Source organism: Poecilia reticulata, linkage group LG3, assembly GCF_000633615.1.
Source record: "Poecilia reticulata strain Guanapo linkage group LG3, Guppy_female_1.0+MT, whole genome shotgun sequence".
Lineage (NCBI taxonomy): Eukaryota > Metazoa > Chordata > Actinopteri > Cyprinodontiformes > Poeciliidae > Poecilia > Poecilia reticulata.
Genome location: NC_024333.1, coordinates 15,447,312 through 15,468,119, shown reverse-complemented (window position 1 = coordinate 15,468,119; position 20,808 = coordinate 15,447,312). Strand labels below are relative to the sequence as shown.

General features: G+C 42.6%; 1 protein-coding gene across 6 annotated transcripts in view; it reads left to right on the top strand.

Moving 5' to 3' along the window:
- cbfa2t3 (CBFA2/RUNX1 partner transcriptional co-repressor 3) overlaps positions 1-20,516 on the top strand; it is a 43,128-nt gene extending 22,612 nt beyond the window's left edge. For 2 of the 6 annotated variants that reach the window (XM_008405112.2, XM_008405117.2), the window contains exons 2-12: positions 2,065-2,220; positions 4,534-4,775; positions 4,903-4,992; positions 6,174-6,355; positions 7,663-7,946; positions 9,135-9,220; positions 10,529-10,820; positions 11,285-11,353; positions 11,999-12,052; positions 13,897-14,087; positions 15,367-20,516. In XM_008405112.2, coding sequence (XP_008403334.1) covers positions 2,065-2,220; positions 4,534-4,775; positions 4,903-4,992; positions 6,174-6,355; positions 7,663-7,946; positions 9,135-9,220; positions 10,529-10,820; positions 11,285-11,353; positions 11,999-12,052; positions 13,897-14,087; positions 15,367-15,744 — 2,024 coding nt within the window. In that variant the 3' untranslated portion in view covers positions 15,745-20,516. Of the gene's footprint in view, positions 1-1,847; positions 1,944-2,064; positions 2,221-4,533; positions 4,776-4,902; positions 4,993-6,173; positions 6,356-7,662; positions 7,947-9,134; positions 9,221-10,528; positions 10,821-11,284; positions 11,354-11,998; positions 12,053-13,896; positions 14,088-15,366 lie in introns of those variants that run through there. The other 4 variants (XM_008405118.1, XM_008405115.2, XM_008405116.2 and 1 more) reach the window with 4 other exon arrangements.
- Positions 20,517-20,808: the final 292 nt, after the last annotated feature.

Here is a 20,808-nt window from a genome sequence, read left to right as displayed (position 1 = left end):
ATATATGATGTTTTTGAATGTGGATAGTGACATTTTGAAAATATTTAAGGAAAATGTATTTTTGGTCCTGTTGTAGAGAAGGCAGCGAGAAAATGATCAACCATCTCTTAGTGTTGTCCTGAGTTTCAGGTTTTACCTTTTCAGGTGTGCATGCACATCTCCAGAAAGGGAAGAAATTAAGTGCGGAACATAAATCAAATGGTTATCATTTTATTTTATACTATAACACAAAATAAAGAAAACAATTAGGGAATTTAATGTACGTAAACAGTTTGCCTTGGTTTACTGATATGTGCCATTGATTAGTTTTCCTACAATATCATCTCATATTTCTGTTTTTAATCTTCCACGAATAGCAAATTGAGAAATACCAGCAGCCATAGCAAATGAGAAATAAAATGCTTTACTATTCTAAGGCTTACAAATGCTTTATAAATCAGATTATGTATATGCAAACAATAGATTTTTTTTTTTTCAGATTTTTTTGAAATTGCAAAAATGGATTTTGACATTTGTTTTAGTATGTTTTTTTTTTTTTGCACTATTTAACTTATTTACTAATGTAAGGATATAACTTTTTGTTGATTATATAGTTAGGTTCTCAGTAATAAATTGTGAGTTTTCAATCATTTTTTCACACGGTAGATAGTTAAAATTATATCAAAAACAGATGTTCATTGATTCACATATAGTGCATGTCCAGAAAAAAGAAGAAAACAGAATATTTGACTTTATTTGACAGATAACGCCTTACCACAGAGACGAAAACGAAAGAAAATACAAATAGCATTTAAAATTTATGTGTTCGCTCACAGTGTCTCAGCAGAAGAATCATCAAATGGCCCATTAAGTCTACTCTGTGCTCACATCTGTTTTTATAAGTTAGAATAATGACTTCCCTGCACAAGTTTTTATGATACATGTTTATATTCATTTAGTAAATATATGCGGCATTTATTGTGAGCAAACCACCCATGTATGTCCTGATCCATCCGGTGCATAATTAAAAATGTACTTTATTCCATTGGTTTTCTGTGTATGGAGCAGAGTCGTAACCTGTTTTCCATCCTTCTCAAGGGGCTGAAAAAGTCATCACACTCTGTGCTCAGGTTTGCAATGCAGGGGGATCTGGTTCCAGCAGCTGCACCGACAGGTGGACACAAGCATCAAGACTAGTCAACGCTCCATAGATAGATGCAGATAGAGTTTAAGTTCATGCATGCTGCGTTGTGTTTGACAGTGATTTTCTACGAACTGCATAGAATCGTACCCGATCCAGGAGCCTGAAAGGCGCTGGTGGCTGCAGCAGGTCCCACCTTGTGTTGCATTTTCTCTGCTGTCAGTCGCCGCACCGTCCACCGCCTTCACGCTGCAGAGCTTGGCCTTGCCTTGTTTGGTCCTGGCAGCATGTCTGGCAGGAGACAGAGAAGCCTCTGGTAGCAAGACAGAACTCTGCTGAAAGCCAGTCTCAGTGATGGACAGCAGCAGATCCAGCTGCACTTGTCACTGGCTGTCAAGCCGGCTGTCTAGGCAGGGGAATGAGAAGGGACAGGCGGTGTGCGTGTAGGTGTGTGGGTGTGTGTATGTGTGTGTGTGTGTGTGTGTGTGTGTGCGCGTGTGTCCGGAGGTTGGAGGTTACAGTGGGGTACTTGTGGGGTGGGGTTAGTGGGGTGCTCTGATTGGGATGTCATTGCTACATGGATTGTGTATGTGTGAAGGAGAGAGCATGAGGGAAGAGGGGGCCAGCGAGGAGCGCTGATCTCAGTTAGCAGCAGCTGAGAGGGAGAGCAGGTGTTACTGTGGGTCTCTCAGGCCCCATGAATCTCCAACAAGAAAGACAATACAAGTTTGGATCCATTTCCACTCTCCGCATTGATCTCCTTTAGCTCTTTGCATGAGGCTTTTTGGTTTAAGGAAACAATCGATGGCTCGCAGGTGAAAATGTCAGTGCTCTCCTCTCTTTTAACCAGCTGTCTCCTCCCAGCACAGATTCTGGTTTTATAAAAACCGGAGCTCCATTTTTAACCTGTTTATTTGGGGGTTTTTTCTTCTTCCGTGTGGCAGGTAGCAGAGTGCAGAAGGCTGGAACGATGCCAGATTCACCTGCGGATGTGAAAACCCAGCCCAGGTCCACCCCACCTACCATGCCTCCTCCACCCCCGGCTGTGAGTCAAGCAACAAGTCGCAACGCCTCGTTCACACCGGCCACCAGTAAATCAAGTAAGACTCCCTCGTGTGCAACGATGCGTAGTTGTTACCACAAAACCGCATCCAGTGATCCATCCTTGTTGTGTTGTGAATTATTTGGCTGAATGATGCTTAATCCAGAGTTATTTTATGTGCTGTTTGGTGGATGTTTTCTTCAACAGTCAGAAGGTCTTTAAAAACAAGCAGATGTGAGAGAGAAACAGAGACAGGTGATTTATCAGTGACCGGGCAGCTCAGTGGGGATGAGACATTGAACTTTTTGCAAGAAGAACTGGCAATAATTAACAAACAATTAAACTAAAAGTATGTTTCCCAGAGTAAATTTTGGAAGAGAAAATTGAATCCAGAAAACAACATATCAAAAACATGAAATCAGCCTTTTACAAACTGTTACAAACAGCAGTTTTAAAGTTTGGGTCCTGCTTTGAGCTGTTTGCATGATTCTCTTGTCATTGTTGCTTCTGCTTATTTGTACTTGTTCAGCTTGTTTTTATCATTTACTATCCAATTATATTGGGAATGAAAAGGAAGTGACATTCAGCTGACATTTCATCCAAGCATCATATCGTACCACGAAGTCCCGCTGGGCTCTTTCCAATGTAGTTTTCTAAAATCTGCTTATAATTTACTGTAAGATATAAATGTGGTTCAATATTTAAATTGTACAAGTAGGAGTTTGCCTTGATTTGATCAGTGGGTCATGCAACATGAAAGCCATTTGGTTAAAAAAAACCAACCAGTAATGGAAGTGGTGTGTTGTTTCAAATATTTCCCAAAATATTATACAAACTGATTTAATAAAGAGTCAGATGCAAGCATGTTATATGTATTCCTCTCCATAAGTTGTCAAATACATCTAATTACTAGATATATTTTGTAAAATACCACAATACATTTCTTTGTTGATTTGTTTTCTCCTAATCTTTGCCCTGTTTTATTTTTCTTGCTGTATTTTACACGCCAGTACCGACCATTTTAACCAGATTACGAAACAAACCAGTCAGCGATACTAAACATGTTGAGTTTCTGTTGCATGCAATATGTCATGCACAATTAACTCTACTGCTTTTCCTTTTACCTAGTTTGATGGTTGTGCGTCCGCATTGAGCGAAAGGAATCCAAAATATTTCTTCCTTGCCAGTTCTAGTGAGCAAGTGTTTTGGTCACTTGTGTGTCAGGTGTGTCTCTCGTGGCATTTGTCTGTCTTTTGGTGCCAATAATGCCCTTGCTGGCAGGAGAAGTGTCTTTTGGTGCACATTGTTTATCAGCTGGTCAGGCGGCGGGTACAAGGGACATCAAGCGTTCTTTCTTCCCTATATAGCAACGTCAGGCCGTGTTGTTTCACCTGTTGCGGCTGGCGGTCAGCGGTGTGGCTCTCTCCTTACGACTCTTCCTCATCTAAAACCAGAACACAAGTGCTGGGATCACATGGGTTAGTCCATATGTGTTCAGGCCTTCGACCCACGGATTAGAGCAACAAGCATGCCTGAGAAGAACCACCACAAGAACGGGCAACAGCTGAAGGTTAAATACTCTGCTTCTTCCAGAACAAGGACCAGGTGACGAGGTGCATTTCAAAGAGATGCTGCAGCAGAAATGAAATGATGCTTAGCATGCTGCTGTTGTGAAATGAGTCATGGTTCAATCCTAGTTACATGAGATTTCATGGGGGAAAAAAACCCAACGAGCATGCGACGTACAATCGTCTTATAATCCGATACGCATATAAGCACACATAGAAATCGTGACAGATTTGAAGAGCAGTGTTTGAGGGGAAGAGGTCAGGCTCGCTCCCGGGGTATTTACGAGTTTGTTTGGGCTTGCATTAAGAAGCGAACGTGTGTGATCATATATGTGTACGAATGCTGTGTGACTATTCTGAACCCCAAAGCTGCAAATCTACTTTCAGCTGGTGGACATGTGCAGGACCTGATTTAGCAACACACCTGCTACTGGAATAAAAGTAACACAGCCCACTGGACTATTTTTGGCACCTCTTTAACAAGTTCCTCTTATAGTTGCACCCTACTGAGTGAGTGAAGAGCAGGGTGGAATACAGGCTAACACAGGGGCCGATGGAAGGGCTGGAAGGGGTCAAATGGTAGCACTTGTGAGACAGCTGAAGTTCCTGCAAACACACATGCAGCGTGAGGAAAGGTAGTAGAAAGTTGCGACCCCGTCGTTGTTTTAAGCATCAAGCGTCATGCGGCCATGTATAAGACTGATTTAATTACTACAGTTGTCATCACATCTACCAGACTCCCCATACAGGCGACTGCAATTCACCCCGCTGTGTGTGGTTTTTTTTTTGTTTTTTTTTTGCAGTGCTGAACGGGAGCAGCCACTCTCCTACCTCGCTAAACGGTGCTCCTTCGACTCCCAATGGCTTCAGTAACGGGCCGGCGATGTCTTCGACGGCCTCCCTGTCCAACCAACAGCTTCCGCCGGCTTGTGGCGCCCGACAACTCTGCAAACTAAAGCGCTTCCTGACCACGCTGCAGCAGTTCGGCAACGACATATCCCCCGAGATTGGGGAGAGAGTGCGCAGCCTTGTGTTAGGACTGGTGGTAGGTTTTGCAAACATCTGTTCATTGCAGCCCAATGTTCCTTTATTGCTTTGATTATCATGTAGGTAAATGTGCTGTGGAAAATTTTAACTGAGGTTAATGTTTCTATCACTTCTGCTTTAAACAGAACTCCACTCTCACCATTGAAGAGTTTCACTCCAAACTTCACGAGGCCACTAACTTCCCACTGAGGCCTTTTGTCATTCCTTTCTTAAAGGTAAAAAATATAATCAATCATTAGTTTTTTCTGTCAAGTGTTGAACATCAGTTCTGATTTAATGAAGCTGCTTAGTGTGGCTCTCTTTTTCGTACCTGAAGCAGAAGCCAAGTGAAATCTGAAAGAGGAACTAACGACTAACAAACAGCAGGAGCACATTTTTCAATCAGTACTGATGAGGAGCTCCACATATCTTTCTTGCATTTCAATCAAATTCTACACCGAATTAGTTTACACTTCTTCAGTAGTTGTTTACCTCATTGCTGTTTTCTTAAGGCCAAGTCATTGCAGCTGACACGCCATATTTTTAGCATGTTGCCATTTTTTGATACGGGCGATTTGAACTACTCTGCATGCAATAATCTAAGGCGATGGATGGGACAGCAAAACTCCACAAAACATTCTTTTTTTTTTACCTTTTTACTTCACCATCATCTTACCTGGCCTTTGACATGTTAATAGATAAGTTTATATATGTAAGAGATAAGTCTCTATGTGAAAAGAATCGTGATATTCCACTCACTGCATAGATGGCCCAAAGCAGAACTTAATTTGAGGACACACCTCCAACAAAGCCCACCAGCAGGGCACCGTGAAGGAAACTCTGGCCTAATTAAAACCTATATGTAAGCAGTGAGTCTATATAAGGAATCCATCACTTGTAGCCATCGCTGGTAGGATGTAAATACATCTTTAAAAAGAAAAAGGTGTGAAAGTGTGTGTGAAAGTGTTGGACCTCCTGCCGTGTGATGATCCTTCACATCTGGGATATCGCAGCGATGCCTGTGTTATATCAAGCCGACAGGTCTGAGAGAACTGTTTGACAGCGCTGTTACACACACGTTCACACATAACCCCCCTCACATACAGACACAACACACACAACAGCACAACCCGAAGAGAGCGAGGCACATGGTGGAGGAATGTGTCAGGGTACCTGTCTTATCTCATCCTGTCTCTTCATCTATCACTCTCTCTCTCTCTCTTTTTACTCCCTTCTTAGTTTAATCTGGCCACCCCCCCCCCCACCTCCCCCCATAAACCTAATGTTCCACCAAAGGTTTTAGTTTCTCTTCTCGTCCACTTAACTCTTCTCCAAAGGTTATTTGATTAAATCTATTATATCTTTCCTGCAACTTCCAACTTACCTAAGCCTGTCTTTCCTCTTTTAACCACTAAAGGCAAACCTGCCCCTGCTGCAGAGAGAATTGCTCCACTGTGCCAGACTGGCCAAACAGACTCCAGCCCAGTATCTGGCTCAGCACGAGCAGCTCCTCCTGGACGCCAATGCTAGCTCGCCTCTCGACTCCTCGGAGATCATGCTGGAGATGAATGAGCACGGCAAGAGAAGGACTCCCGACAGGTGAGGCATTAGGGGCCTGAATGCGCCATCTTAGTGCATTAGTGTTTTTGTCTGAATACCAAGCGGGAGGAAGTGATAAATCCTCTGAGTAAGAGGCAGAAGTCTGGACAGTCGTAATGCCAGCCTGACTTTGCCAGCTGTCTGGGGAGGAGGAGGAGGATAAATACAGAGTAGGGAAAGAGAAAAAATAGAGAGAGAGCTCTGAGAAGAAGGAACCAAATAAGATAGTTGTGTTAAACTCAATAAAATACAAGCAAGGTCGACTCAGGACTGCCCTCCTTTTCTGGTCACTGTTTTCACTCCTCTGCCTGATCTGTTATTCCCCAGCAGCCGTCCAATATGTCAAAGATGTGTCCAGATGGTGACGTGCTGCGCGAGGGTGTTGGGAAGTCGGTGGCTGGCGGTTTTTGGAAAGGCCAGAACAAGGGGTTGAAAGCTGGATGTGCAATCCCGCTGTAATCTGCACACCTCCGCCTCCCGACCTCTGGCTTATGTACCGCGCGCAGAGTGGAGGGGGAGGAAGGGCACGAAGCCAACGTTTTTCCAGCTGTTCCTCTCATTTGTTAGCGACCGCGGCCAAACGCGTGCACGAGCAGTGTGCGTATGCGCACAAAACGTCATCCGTGTGTCTGCATGTGGGCAGCCGCGTTGCATTTATTCACTTTTTATCCCCATGATTGTAAAGAGCGATTTTCATCCGAATGCCCGGCTATCGCCATCCAGCTAAACAGATTAATATCAACGCTCGCATTTAAACTGACCAGATGGCTCAAAACCACACACTCCTTTCAAGCATACAGGCGTATACAAGTCCAACCAAACATCTGTCAAATACACAGCTTTCATCCCCCACAACCCCTTAAGCCTGAGTGCAGGGTGGGGGCGAGGGACACTTGCAGTCTAAGAGTAGGCAGAGGGATATTCAGATTAAGAGCATGGGATGCAGGGTGTACAGTTGGACTCAGTTCTGTTAGATACATATGGTGTACAGCTGTCCGAAAAGCTTTAGAGAAGCCGTGCTGTACTGTAACTGAACAACAAGCAGCTCTATATGTGTGTGTGTGTGAGTGTGTGTGCTGGCGGACACCATATGGGAGTTGTTGGACTTAAAAGAAAACATGTTTGTGTTCCTTGTTTGAGCTTCTCCAACAGGAAAGTTTATCTACTCGAGGCTGTAATCTGTGACACACGTCTACTGTTTTTTTGTTTTTTTTTCTTTTCACTCAAAGTGACCGTCACACATTCTGGAAGTTTTATGTAAAAATAACGAAACAAAGTTCAACTCGTGTCTGTGCCCATCCGTTTAGGACCAAAGACAGCTCCGACAGAGACGGCTTACACCCGGAGCACCTGGCGAAGAGGCCCTGCACCATCAGCCCCAGCCAACGCTTCAGCCCCAGCACAGGGCTTCCGGCTCACCCGCCTCCCAACGGCCTACCAACGCACCCACCCAACGGTCTACCCCATCCGCCCAATCCCCAAGTGGGACCACAGCACTACCGCCTAGAAGACATGGCCCTGGCGCACCAGTACAGGGATGCGTTCAGACACAGCGAACACAGAGACTCTCGAGACAGACACCGGCAGACAGGTAGGACATTCACATGGCTCCATGGAGTTTATGGTTCCCATTTAGGTGGTTGAGACAGAAGGAGCTTGCGTTAACACTGGTGGAGTTTGAGAGTAGGACAAAGGCCAGTTGTCGGGCAAGTGGGATAATCCTCGTGGTGGTGGGTCTATATAAAGGACCCAAGCCATACATGCCCTTTAATGCTGATCATCTGCTTTTCTAATAGGGAAGGCGAGTCATTCATTTCAACATCGCTTTACAACTTAGACATTAGACTGGAGTTACAACCATGAGTGGTTCTTTTTAATTAGAAAGAAAAAATGGTATAAAGCAAAACAATTTGTCTAGAAAGTGTAAGTCATTGTAAGTTTCACCAAGTAAATTAATAAATTGATGTTGTATTCATTTTGAAATTGAAAACTGGCAACAGTTGTGAAAACAAGTTTAAACTTTGTTTGAATTTAGTTTTCCTATATTTCTACATTTGATCTTTTTAATAAGTAATAGCACTGTGTTTTACACACTAGAGACCAGATTATTTACTACATATTAAAACACTGTAATTGGCCAAAGACGTACTTTGACTGTAGGCTGGTAAAAAGCTTCTGTACCTCATTTCTTTTAGACCTTTCTTCAAAGCAATCATATTTTCTTGTAGTCTGTTATCTGTCTTATGATTTTGAGGAGAATGTTTTTTTATTTTAATTCCTATGACTTGCTAATCAGTTAGGCATTAAAAGGACCTCAAATATATAACAGATGACACAAAAGAATGCTTCAAAAAACTAATTTCAATCTGCTGTTCGTAGGTTTCCAGGCTTGACACATTTTCTTATTTACAATTTGTCTTCTGGATTTTTTTCTCACCTTCAGCAGCATTTAGAAATTCCTGTATTTTTCTGCCTTAACTTCTACTGTTTGTCTACATCAGTAATAGGAATTCCCACAAATATTGTACAGACCGTACAAATCATTTTGTATTGGTTATCTAATTGTCCAATAGCCTGAATTTCACGTTTTGCTGTTAACTCAGCTAAAACCTTAAAACTGAAAAGAGCTTAAAAAAAATGCTAAATTAACACCAGCTTTTGAATTGTCTAATTAAAATAAAATATCTTGTGAAGGCAGCTGTAGCTAGGAGTTATGAATAATTACTATTGTGCAAAGCCGTAATTGTACAGCAAGTATAACGGAGATGTCCTGTTGCAGCGGTGCATGGAGCTCGTCAAGAGGAGGTGATTGATCACCGTCTTACAGACCGAGAATGGGCAGAAGAATGGAAACATCTCGATAATGTATGTATTAGCCTTCTTACTCCCAACCAACCTCTTTCCTTCACTGACAATAAATGGGTGGGGAAACCACAACAGTCAGCAAGTGATTAAAGTTAGCATTAAAGCAATCTAAGTATGGCGAGCGGATGACATCAACAGGAACTGTCGACAGACAGAGCAGCCGCCGTCCCACCTGAGTGAGCAGCTGACAGAGGTCTGCGTCAGTGCGGCGAATTGGACAATTGGTGGATACCTTCCCGGATTCCTAACACCAAACTCCACGAAGGGAAAGCGGTGCACATTGGAAACCCAGACACATACTCTGCTAGTTAGAAACAGGACCCCAGATGGAGCTGAGGACCCGGCAGAGAGCAGCTCCAGCTGGGTAGAGCAGCTGAGACGAGAGCTGCAGTCGTGGAGGGAACCGGCCAGGCCTGGACCCCTGCCAAATTAGAAACACTTCACTGAAATAAATATAGCCAACTCAGAGGGGAGGGGGCTGAGACAGTGAGAGAGAGGGGGGGGGGAGAGAATGGGAATAATGAGATGGATTGAATGTCAACTATGCTAAACCTATTTAGCAGACCTTGCTGAGGCTGAAAAGACAGGGCACTGTGAAAAAAAAAAAAGAGTGACACAGTTTACAGCAGAGGGAAAAACGACAGGAAATCTGTTGAGTTGGCAGGGAACAGCGCCGAGCGGGGGAAGGAATCAGCTCGAAGTTCTCATCAACAGCCCAGCTGTTACAATATCATTGTTGTAATTCTCTCAGACACTGAAATTCACCAACGGGGTCAGAGACTAGATAGACAGACAATAACACACAAGCTGCCTGGGTGATATATGATGTGCTGTTAGAGATGAATTAAGATAATACACTTGCTGTTTGACCATTTTCTGATTAGTGTTGTCGGAGCCAACCGGCAGTAAGATCACATTTTTCAGAACTTGGTCTTGGTCTCATTCTTGTCTCTGCATTTTCTTTTTCTCGAGACGATTTGAAACTACAGCTGCAACATTATTTTTCTTTAGTGTAATTATAAAACCTCTAACTACAAAACTGAAAAGGGTTCAACTTTTAAAACATTTGGACTTGCAGCTTTGTTATTACAACTGCAATGGTCTTCCATTGGTTTGGTCTTGAGCAGACTAGAGGCAAGACCGAGCCTGTAACCTGATGTCTAGTCTGCCTCGGATCTGGACATCAACTCTCATTCTAAATCGTTGCTTTTCAGAGTTTTTCCTGGAAAAATTGGATGAGTAATAACATCTATAAGAACATAAATTGCATTTTTTTAGCTAACATCTAGACTGTGTTTGCCTTTGCAGCTCCTTAACTGCATCATGGACATGGTAGAGAAGACGCGACGCTCCCTGACGGTGCTGCGCCGCTGCCAGGAGGCCGATCGCGAGGAGATGAATCACTGGATCCGCCGCTACAGCGACGTAGAGGAGATGAAAAAAGGTGGGAGCAACGGACAGCACTGCCTCCCTCCTCCTCCTACTCTTCCTCCTCCTCCTACTCCTCACCACAACTCCTCCTCCAACACAGCTAGCAGCAGCGAGTCACTGCCCATAGGAACTTCCTCGGCTGCTGAAAGGCAGACAGGCAGACAGACAGGTAGACAAACACTCTCAGGGTATGTTTGGCAAAGCAAAACACTCACAGCAAGGTAGGGCTCATTGGAGATGCTGAAATGATTTAATACGCCAATTCAGACTCAAAAAGTCAGAGGATCATATTTTTCAGCACATTTGCAAATTGGAGCTCACACTGTGAGGCAATACAAATCCACCTGCATCATGCTGGATTTTTAACTAACTGATTGCACTCTTATGTTAATGGCATCCTCGTTCACATTTAAAGTTTGCATTAATTTGTAATCCCTGGAAATGTATTCTGTCTTTGAAACGGTTAAAAAAAACAAAAAAAAAAACAAAGGGATTTAACAGCTTACCTCCAAATGTTGACGCACGTGATTTGTTGTTTTTGTCCCACAGAAAGATGTGGAAACTATAAGTAGATTGATGTGTTTTCATGCATTTTCTGTGTATGCTGATTGGATGGCTGTGTTTGTGTTTCAGAGATCCACAGAGACTTCTTGCACCGGCCTCCCTCAGGATACCTGCCTGAAGAAATCTGGAGGAAAGCCGGTAAGAATGGACCGCCGTCCTCCGTCCTGCCATCTTCACCACCGATCCCCCTGACACAGGCTAACAAAACACGCACCATCACTCTTCATGGCTGCCAACACAGGCAGAGCAGAGGCCTCGCGGCTGCAGGTCTGTGAGGCTGGAGGCTTGCAGGCCCTCTGTGTCATTTAGGCTAAACGCTCCCCATTTGTCACCACTATGAAAGGCCACTGCAGTTAAAGCTGCAGTGAAAATGCAGACACCGGGGCTTTGTTGGGTCGCAGCAGCGCAGCGCAGCACAGCGCGGGGTGGAACTTACCTGGAATCCCCGATCCTAACCAGCCCCTACATTACTGACTTATATAAGTCAAAAACAAACAGCTTATACATACAAAACCTTGATGATTTTTTTTTCTGGCTCCTTATGTAGCCAAATAGAAGCAGCTGGAAGTGCTGCTCTGCATGGGCTCCTTGTATTTTAGATGGAGCCGATCCCAGGAGCCATCCGGTTCGGCCCGTGGTTCCACCTCGGTCCCAGCACTATTATGTTGCACTCATACTCCAATACCCTGTGGAGGAAAAGATGCTGCTGCTGTCGGCAAAAATACTGTGCTGCATTTTCACCGGCAGGGAAGGCTCTTTTAATTGCAGTTGTTTTTCATACAGGTACTACAAGCATGCCGCTTTCCCCAGCTCTAAAGCACCTCCAAAACAAGCAGGGTGAGTAGCACATCTTACTCCCAGCATCTCTCACCTCTCGGTGTTTGTGTGCCTATGTGTCACCTCCGGCTCTGCAGCCAGGTAATTTTGTCTCGCTGAGCTGCGGCACTCTTTTTTTGCTTTTAATTAAAACCAAAGACGTCGTCTTTGGTCTGGCTGAGGTTGAGATCTCGGATCTGAAGTGTGAAAAAGCAGCCAGTAATAACGCGTCTTAGGGACTTGCCAAATCTCTGCGGAATTAAAACGTTAATATTGCTGCCCCCGTGTTTTCCATTAAGTGCTAATTGCCCCAGCATCTGCTATGCAGTCTTCTTGATAAGAATTAATTAAATTTGCAAACTAATCTTAGTGGTGCATGCATTAAGGCAGATAGTTGAGAAGCTTGGAATAATGCACATAGTGTGGCAGAATGCGAGAAAGCCCTGGGAAGGGTGAATTTGTGTTAACAGGATTTTTAAAAAAAAATACTGATTTTTATTTTAATTAAGCTCAGTGAAAAAAAAATTTTACTCTCCCCAAGCTCACATAGGCTGGATAGCCTTTTCTATTAATAAATAAAATCGTAATTTATACACTACCTTTTGTATTCATCCTTTCTGATTTTGTAATCGGTTTGATATTCTGAGACATTTAGGGTTTGCAAAAAACACAAAACAAGAAGAAAGGTTTAAGAGAGTAAATATTTTCCACACAGAGTAGGAACACATACACACCTAAAGCAGGGTTTGGATAAGGATCCTCCTGTATTTTTTTATTTTTATTTTGCATCTGCACAGTGTAGTTTGAAGCAGCGGAGTGGATAGGCGAGGAAAAGTGACAGATATTTACGAGCTTCCTCTCAGACAAACATGGAGTGGAGGAAATGGGGAGCGGCGGGGAGAACATCATCAGCCTCACCTCCTACTTGGTTGGTCTAACACACCTGGTAGGCCCATCGCACATCTGGAGGAAGAGCAAGATGCAGTATTTATTTCTTTGTAAAAATGTTGCTGTTTTCGACAGTGTGAACAGCAGGGGGAATCTGACGATGACAAAGTGTCCAAAAAGCATTCAATTAATGAGCAGGATATGTTTGGCAATCCTTGTTGCTGGACGAACACACCAATGTGAAGATTAATTTGCTTTATATTTCTTGTGCACTTCCTTCCATCGCTGAAATAAAGCAATACAGATCCAACTTTTTCAAGGAGAGCATTAATCAGAGAAGCAACCAAAAGGTCCATGATAACTCTCAGCTCAGGTGCGAAAATTAGTTGACAGGACGACTATTCATCATGTCCCGGTTGCAGTTTGCAATTACACGTAACATAGGGGTGCAGCACAATCTTGGTCCTCAGCTTATATGAGACCAAATGTTCATTTCTGGCCTAAAATTAAAAAGTATGTGGTGGAAGACTAATAGCTTAGCTTTTCTTCAGCAGGTGGAGGGAACTTGCTCAGCATTGATAGGAAGATGAATGAAGCAAAAGAAAAAAAAAACTCTTGCACCCCTATTATGGGAAATTGATGGCATGGTTTAAATGGGAGCCAATGCAACTTCTGGGGTGTTCAGCATAATAATGCATACAGATTAAGGAAAGTTTATGTGCTTATTCTTATCTTAAAACGAAGTCGTCAAATCAGAAAATGAAATCAGATTAGCTTCTGTTGTAAATAAAATGTTGTCAATTTTCAATTCATTTTGAAATCTGGTCTTTTCGCCTTTTTGGCCAAAATTTTATGTCTTGGATTGTGTATATCTATTTAGCGAAGAAGAAGGAAGTTCTTCAGAGAAAGGGTGTCACAGCAGGCACAGCGAGATGCAGTCGTTAATGGCCCCCTGTCTCTTTCTCTGTGTTCCTCAGAGGAGGCGGTGAATGAAGTGAAGCGGCAAGCCATGTCAGAGCTGCAGAAGGCGGTGTCAGACGCAGAGAGGAAGGCTCACGAGATGATCTCTGCTGAGCGATCCAAAATGGAGAGGGCACTGGCTGAGGCAAAGAGACAAGCTTCCGAAGACGCGCTGACGGTCATCAACCAGCAAGAAGACTCCAGCGAGGTGAGGCTCTAGCGCATTTATCCAATCCACCTTCTGTGTTTAATGAGTGGTGCTGAAAATGGTCAGCTTGCAATTCAAAAATAAAATCTGTCAGTAAATGTTGAACAGGAACACTCTAAATAAGCCAGCCTCTCCATGCTGTCATCTATTAAAGCCTCTTATCTGAGGTTTTATGGTCTAAAATTGTAAAAAGTTAAGACCTTGTGGTCATATTGGGATTCATTTATGCTAAATGTTGCCGTTTCTGCATGAATACAAGCAGACAGACTTAGATGGGCTGGGGCAAAGTGCCCGGTTCATGTCTTCAGGGAGCAGTTGACCACCACCTGCTGGTAGCAGATCAGCTGGCCTTGGACCAAACTCACTCACCACAACAACAGCTGTGAATCTGAAATATAGCAAAGTATAATAAGGACTTTTTGTTTCTATTGGGGAAAAAAAAGTGTAAAAGAGGGAAATGTGCTTTGATGTAGCACAGAGGAGGCTTCAGACCAACTGACCTGTCCAGAGGGTTTGCAACTTTTATTATCCATTTCCCCAGTAATCTAATATTATTCTAAAGTTTGTTTGGAATTAAAAAACCCACTAAGCCATTGCAAGTATTTTCAAATTATCCAAGCACAGAACTATTCACACCATATTTGTCAAATTCATGAAGTTTTAAAGTCCAGTTATTATATAAGTAATAATTTTATTGTATTTTAAACTTATTTTGTATGATTTCTCTCACCATAAACACACATTTGGCACATTTATTACACTGTCTTAATTGTTTTAAAGCCATAAGATCTAGTCATTCCTAACATATGTAGAAAATGTCTGGTGTTTTACCTGTAAAACACTGTCACACACAATCAAATAAAATTGACTGACTGATTGTGGTTTTTATATCAGCAGTTTAATTCGGATGTTTGCAAATAAAACATTTCTACTGAATTTTGAATTGAATGTTTGCCAGAAAGTTGGATAAAAAAGGCAAAGGAAACAATTTATGAAATGTTCACCTTGTTTGTTTTTTATGTTAAAAAATCACATATTTAATAAATGCAGCTCTACGATAAATATTTTTCTCATTCCTTTGTGGAGACTCAATACATATATTTCACAAACTACGATGAGAAAAGTAGTCTTTCCTAAAACAAGAGAACTATACATAATTGCAGATTTCCTGCTTCATTTCAGTTTAACTTACAAGCTGGAGCATTAGGGGTAAAAACCTGCGGTTCTGGAGTTGCATGTCGCAGGCCCCTGATCCAGTCTCTCATTTCTGTCTCCCCAGAGCTGCTGGAACTGCGGCAGGAAAGCCAGCGAGACGTGCAGCGGCTGCAACACAGCTCGCTACTGCGGCTCCTTCTGCCAACACAAAGACTGGGAGAAACACCACCACGTCTGTGGTCAGGGCCTGCAGGGGCTGCCGGGGGGCAGCAGCGTTCCCCTGGGCACCCCTTCCTCCACCTCCTCGGTGTCCTCCAGCGCGCCACCGACCCACTCAGAGAGCACCCTTCCAGGACCCCTCTCCCTGGCGGGCCAGAGCAGTATTGCGGGAGGCGCTGGCAGCGGGAGCGTCTCCGCCAGCCCCAAAGAGAGCAGTTCCAGCAGTGCCTCTCGCTCCACAACCCCAGCAACCCCTGCCCTACTGGATGCCACCTCACGCTGACGTCTGAGCCCTCTCTGTTCGTCCATGCGTACTGAAATGACAGTGCCCACACTCCACACACAAAAAAAAAACCAAACTGAGGAATCTGCATTGCACACAACTCCCTTTCCTCCTACCCTTGTTCATAACGCTCTACTTGCAAGCTCTGTGATAAATCCTTTAACAACCAACAGCTTTTCTCACCATGTATGATGTTTTCTATCTCTCCGGCGACCGGCCCACAGGTAGAAGGATTCCAACCAGAGGTTCAACCAGTGGTGTAAAGCGTGCAGCTTGCAGTGTCTGCGTCAACGTATCAGATTTGTTTGCTGAGAACATAGGCTTTGAATTGAAAATTCACCCTCATTTGTGTAGGCGTGGTGACGTTAGGGGGCTGTGATCAGGCAGCATTTATGAGAGATAAGTAGCACTTGATAGGATTTCCCCTTTAATTTAGCACCGGTGGAGGTACAGCATCCAGCCCTGAAATGTGCACTAACAGTCTGTAGATGTGACAACTCTGCAGTTTCATAATAATGAGGCAAAAGTCATAACCTTGCTCCAAAACCTAGGTGGGAAGGGATACAAGCTGTGGTGCGATTTATTCCTCAGAAACACAACTTAGTATTTATTAAAGGTTTCTTTCAGGCTTTAACGGAAAACAAAGATAAGTCCAAATATTCCGAGTAAAGAAGAGCGCTGATGATGATGATGCTGATATGAGAAATAAGTTAATTTTAAACTGCTAACTACCTTGCTAGCGACCCAAGAAAATCTACACCAGACTCACCTCTCTGCACCATTATGAACCCAAATAAATTCAAAGATGAAACAAATAACATGATCCAAACCTTTTTACTACACTGCCAAAGTGAAAAAAAAGAAACATAAGTGATAGAGAGAAGCACTCATCTTATAACCAAACACAAAGCAACATCACCTCCTGAGCAGAAAAGCGAGCCCTGAGAGGACCAGGTGTGGAGGAGCTGCAGAGCAGCATCTCGACTCTGAGATTTAAACAAAAAAAAAAAACACAAAACTGTGACCTGCTTTGATCTGCAGCTGCCTCCCCCAGTCTGGATAAAACTCCAGCGACTCCTCAGCGATGGCCCAGACTAGTGAATATGGACAATGCTGTGAACTTGCCTACAAGAAACACTTGATGAAATTGATGGAAACCCTGCCACAGTGTGGTTCTTTTGTGAATGGTAGCAAGGACATGAAGAGGGAAATAGGAAAAATAAATAAATGCTACATGGCCTCAAAAGAGGCAGAGGTAGAAACAAGGCAACGGAGCTCCCAAAAACCTCAACACAAGCTTGGAGACATTGTTCAAGAAGGCATTGCATACTATGGAGACGTACAAGGAGATTGCTTAAAAGTTGATTGTTTTTTGTTGTTTCTTTTTTAAACAAAAAGCTCAGAAGGAGGAGACATTTTGAGGAATTGCTGTTACCTTTACATTCACTCCTCCCTTTTCCAAAGCATGACTCACAGTTCAGAAGAGCCGACAGGGCGGTGTAAACTTTGTTCTCCTCTCTTTCTACCTCCCCTCATCCCTTCTTTGCTCGCCCCCAAACTAGTGGACTCATGTTTCACCCCCCAAAATCTCGGGTTTGCTTTGGACAGAGCTGCAAAGCACTCGCAGGGGAGGGTTGAACCTGCTTGTAGATATTCTTCCTCTTTACACTTTTTTCATAAATGTCTCCTGATTGCTGATGCCACATGTGCTGCCCTTGTGTATATCCAAAAAAAGGACTTTGTTTTGGGTTATTTGCCTTTCATTTTCTTCAAAGTTTGGGTTGAGCAGTCACAACAGAGGAAGGGATGTTTGTCTATGAAAGGAAGCTCCACATTGTACTTATTGTTTGAACTGTTGTATCTATATTGATGAGATGAAACCCCTCTTGTAGAATATTTTGTATTGCTCGCATTGTAAGACAGTGAGAGGACAGAGGTGCAATATGAAGAGAATTCAGCTACTGAATGGAACCTCAGCAACTGCCCATAGGGTGTCATATAATATAGATACATATAGATATATTTAAAGCAACATCAGTAACTTAATGTGAATGTACATAGTATTTAAAAAGGTCCAAAAATGTGTTTGCCAAATAACAAAAACCTTTAAAGTTCAGAACATGACTTTTTCTCACAGTACATTTGTTTTTCACTCGTACAAAGTGTCATGAAACTGCTGGCGACAGACGTAAAGTAACTCCGGCCTGCACCAGGCGACTTAACATTATCCGTTTTGGTCTGGGACATCCCAATGTAGTTGATTGTAACAGGGGGTTAAAAGTGATGGATCCATTAGAAATCAGCTTATTTCAGTCAGATCTTTAGTTACCGTGATGATCCTAACCATTCTGATAAATCTGACCGCAACACGTTTTGCCATTATTGTAGGGGGAAGTGATAAGCCAGTGTTAAGCTCACATCAAAAGTCATTTTAATTTTCTGTTTTTCGATTTGACCTCTTTGTTGTTTTATTAGACATGTGATTCAAGAAATAAGCTGCAGACGTGGAGCAGGCCTTTGTTTCCAGATCGAAAGAGCGGCTTCACCTCGTTCCACATGTTAGTACCTTCTTTTAGCCTCTCCAATACGGGCTTATTGCCTTTTATATTGATCATTGTAAACCCTACATGGTTAGCTTCATTTACACTTGGACCAAACTTGGAGAAACAAAAAAAAAAAAAAACATTTTTAAACAGAAATATATGATCTTTTTTTTTTTTTTGGGACTATTTGGGAAAAGCTAAAATTTAGATAAGCTGTAAGGTACCCCTGCATCTATGTGTAGCATTCATGTATGTGTTTTATAATTAATTACTATGTTATAGTGTTGACCTCAGTCGTTTTTCTGTGACATCTTTCTGCTCCCCTGATGTCTAATTGTCAGTCAGACCCACCACATGTCCGCCGTTTCCCCCTGTTGACACGAGCTACCTCCTGTGAGCATACAGCGCACCACCAGGAGAGGCTGACCTGGTCTTTAAAAAAAACACAGATGGCTTGAGAGCAGACATGGGCACACAATCACGTTTGCAGGTGATCAAATGAATCCATGCTGAAAGGAGCTGTCATTACTCATGATGTGGACAAAAAAGAAATATCCATTTTCACTGAGCTGCATTTTTATTTTAAGGGAGGAAAAAAAAAAACACTTTTGTTGAGATTTATTGGTAGACACACATCCACTTATTCCTGCATTTTACCAAACCAACCCCAGAATCAGTGATGACATGTCATTTGCTGTCTGAAACCAATAAAAGCACAGACCAAAGTACTAGTTTGCCATTGTAGACCGTAACATGGCAAGTAATGACAGATGGCAACCAGTCAACCAAAGTATATCTGAAAAACACACACCAGGAGAGTCCAGGAGAGCCCGATCGACAAACAAAACGTCTGAGTTTCAGATGTGGATTCTTACTCAAGAAATCAAAGTGCTTGTTGACTACATATTGAGCAGTGCTTCTCTGTAAACAACAGCAGCGTCTCCTTTAGAAAAAGCCTGCCAACTGTGTGTTCTTATAGCTACAAAGCCTTGCAGAGTTTAAGTGAATACGTGGTAAGTGTGTGTCTGTCTGCGGCGGTGGCGTGCCTGTCTTTTAGTAAAAAAAAAGAAAAAAAAAGTAAGAAATAAATAAAGAACAAAACCAAACAGCTACAGCAACAGCAACAACAAAAAATAAGTCTTTATGTCTCTCTGCAAACTACTTGAAACCTTCAGAGCTTTAATGAAACATTCAAGAAAAACAACAGTGATGTATTGATTTAAAAAAATAAAAATAAAAAAATAAAGCAGCAGTTTTTGTGCAGATTTGTCTATATAAACATCCACATCATAACACAATGGGGTGACAGTTCCATTCAATTCTTGAAGTGCTTTGTGTGAACCTCCTTGCCTGCGAGTAAGCCCTCAGATAAACAAAGCCAAACCCAATATACAGTGTACAAATTACCAAAATACAACCAAAAGCTGCATCTTTTCTTCTTTACGTTGTTAAGCTCTTCTTATAAAAAAAACAAAAAAAAACTTAGACTCCCCCTCTCTGACCCCTTCTTTAAGTCATCATTCTGAAGATTGCAAATATCTGTTACTTTCTCTGTCAATACGCATCGCGACCCTGCTATTCAGGGGTCTGCTGATTCTTTACATCAGCTGCATTCTGTTTAACCACGTTTCACATATGGGCAAAACACATGTTCAGAGAGGACAACTAAGTGCAGGGTTGGTGTTTGTCCCAACCTGTAGATCTGCTCGCAAAGTTTCAGAGCTCGGCCGGTGCGATGGTGACACGTCCTTCCTGTGAAACAGACTCCGAAGACTAAAAAAGCTGAAGTGGCAAAACAGTGGACGCAGCACTCGGTTTTCCCCAATAAGCCATGGCTCAGAACGATCTTGTTTTTAAACTTCACATAAACCGAACACGTGTTTATGCTTTTGTATGTGTAGGGACGCCTTCTATACTGTACTGTGCAATACATTGACGCGGAAAAAAAGAGACATGTTTCTGTAGGGAAGGCTGGCGCTTTCGAGATCTTTCCCGCTTTGTTTCATTTCTCTCTTCCAACAGTCCTGTTGCCATTTTTAGATGAAGTAAACTGTGCCAGAGGAATTCAATTCTGATTTGTATTTATTTCTTGCATGCTTCTCTCCCTGTTGCTAATACCGCTTTTTAACTGTTCGCTCTGTTGGATGTGTGAAGCTGTAAAACATTCTAATTCAGGTTATTGTCTGTGTTGAACAATGTAACTGTGTAATTAAAACATGAAATGACGTATCCATCGCTCTCCTTCCTTTTCTTCATTTTAAATGAAGATGTATTCCTAAAATAGCATCTTTAGAAGAAGAAAATCTCTCTCTTTGTTATTCAGCTCAGTCATCATCACTGGGGTAGGGTTATTATAGATCAGTTTACTCTAACATTTCTGGAGTAAGATATCAATAGATCTTAACACATCACAGTTTCAATTTAGCTTTTTAATATGAGAAAGTCTAAGGAGTGCCTTTCAAACATTGAAACAGCACGCAAGTTAAGCATAAGCCAAAATGCAAAAGTAAAATTAAATATC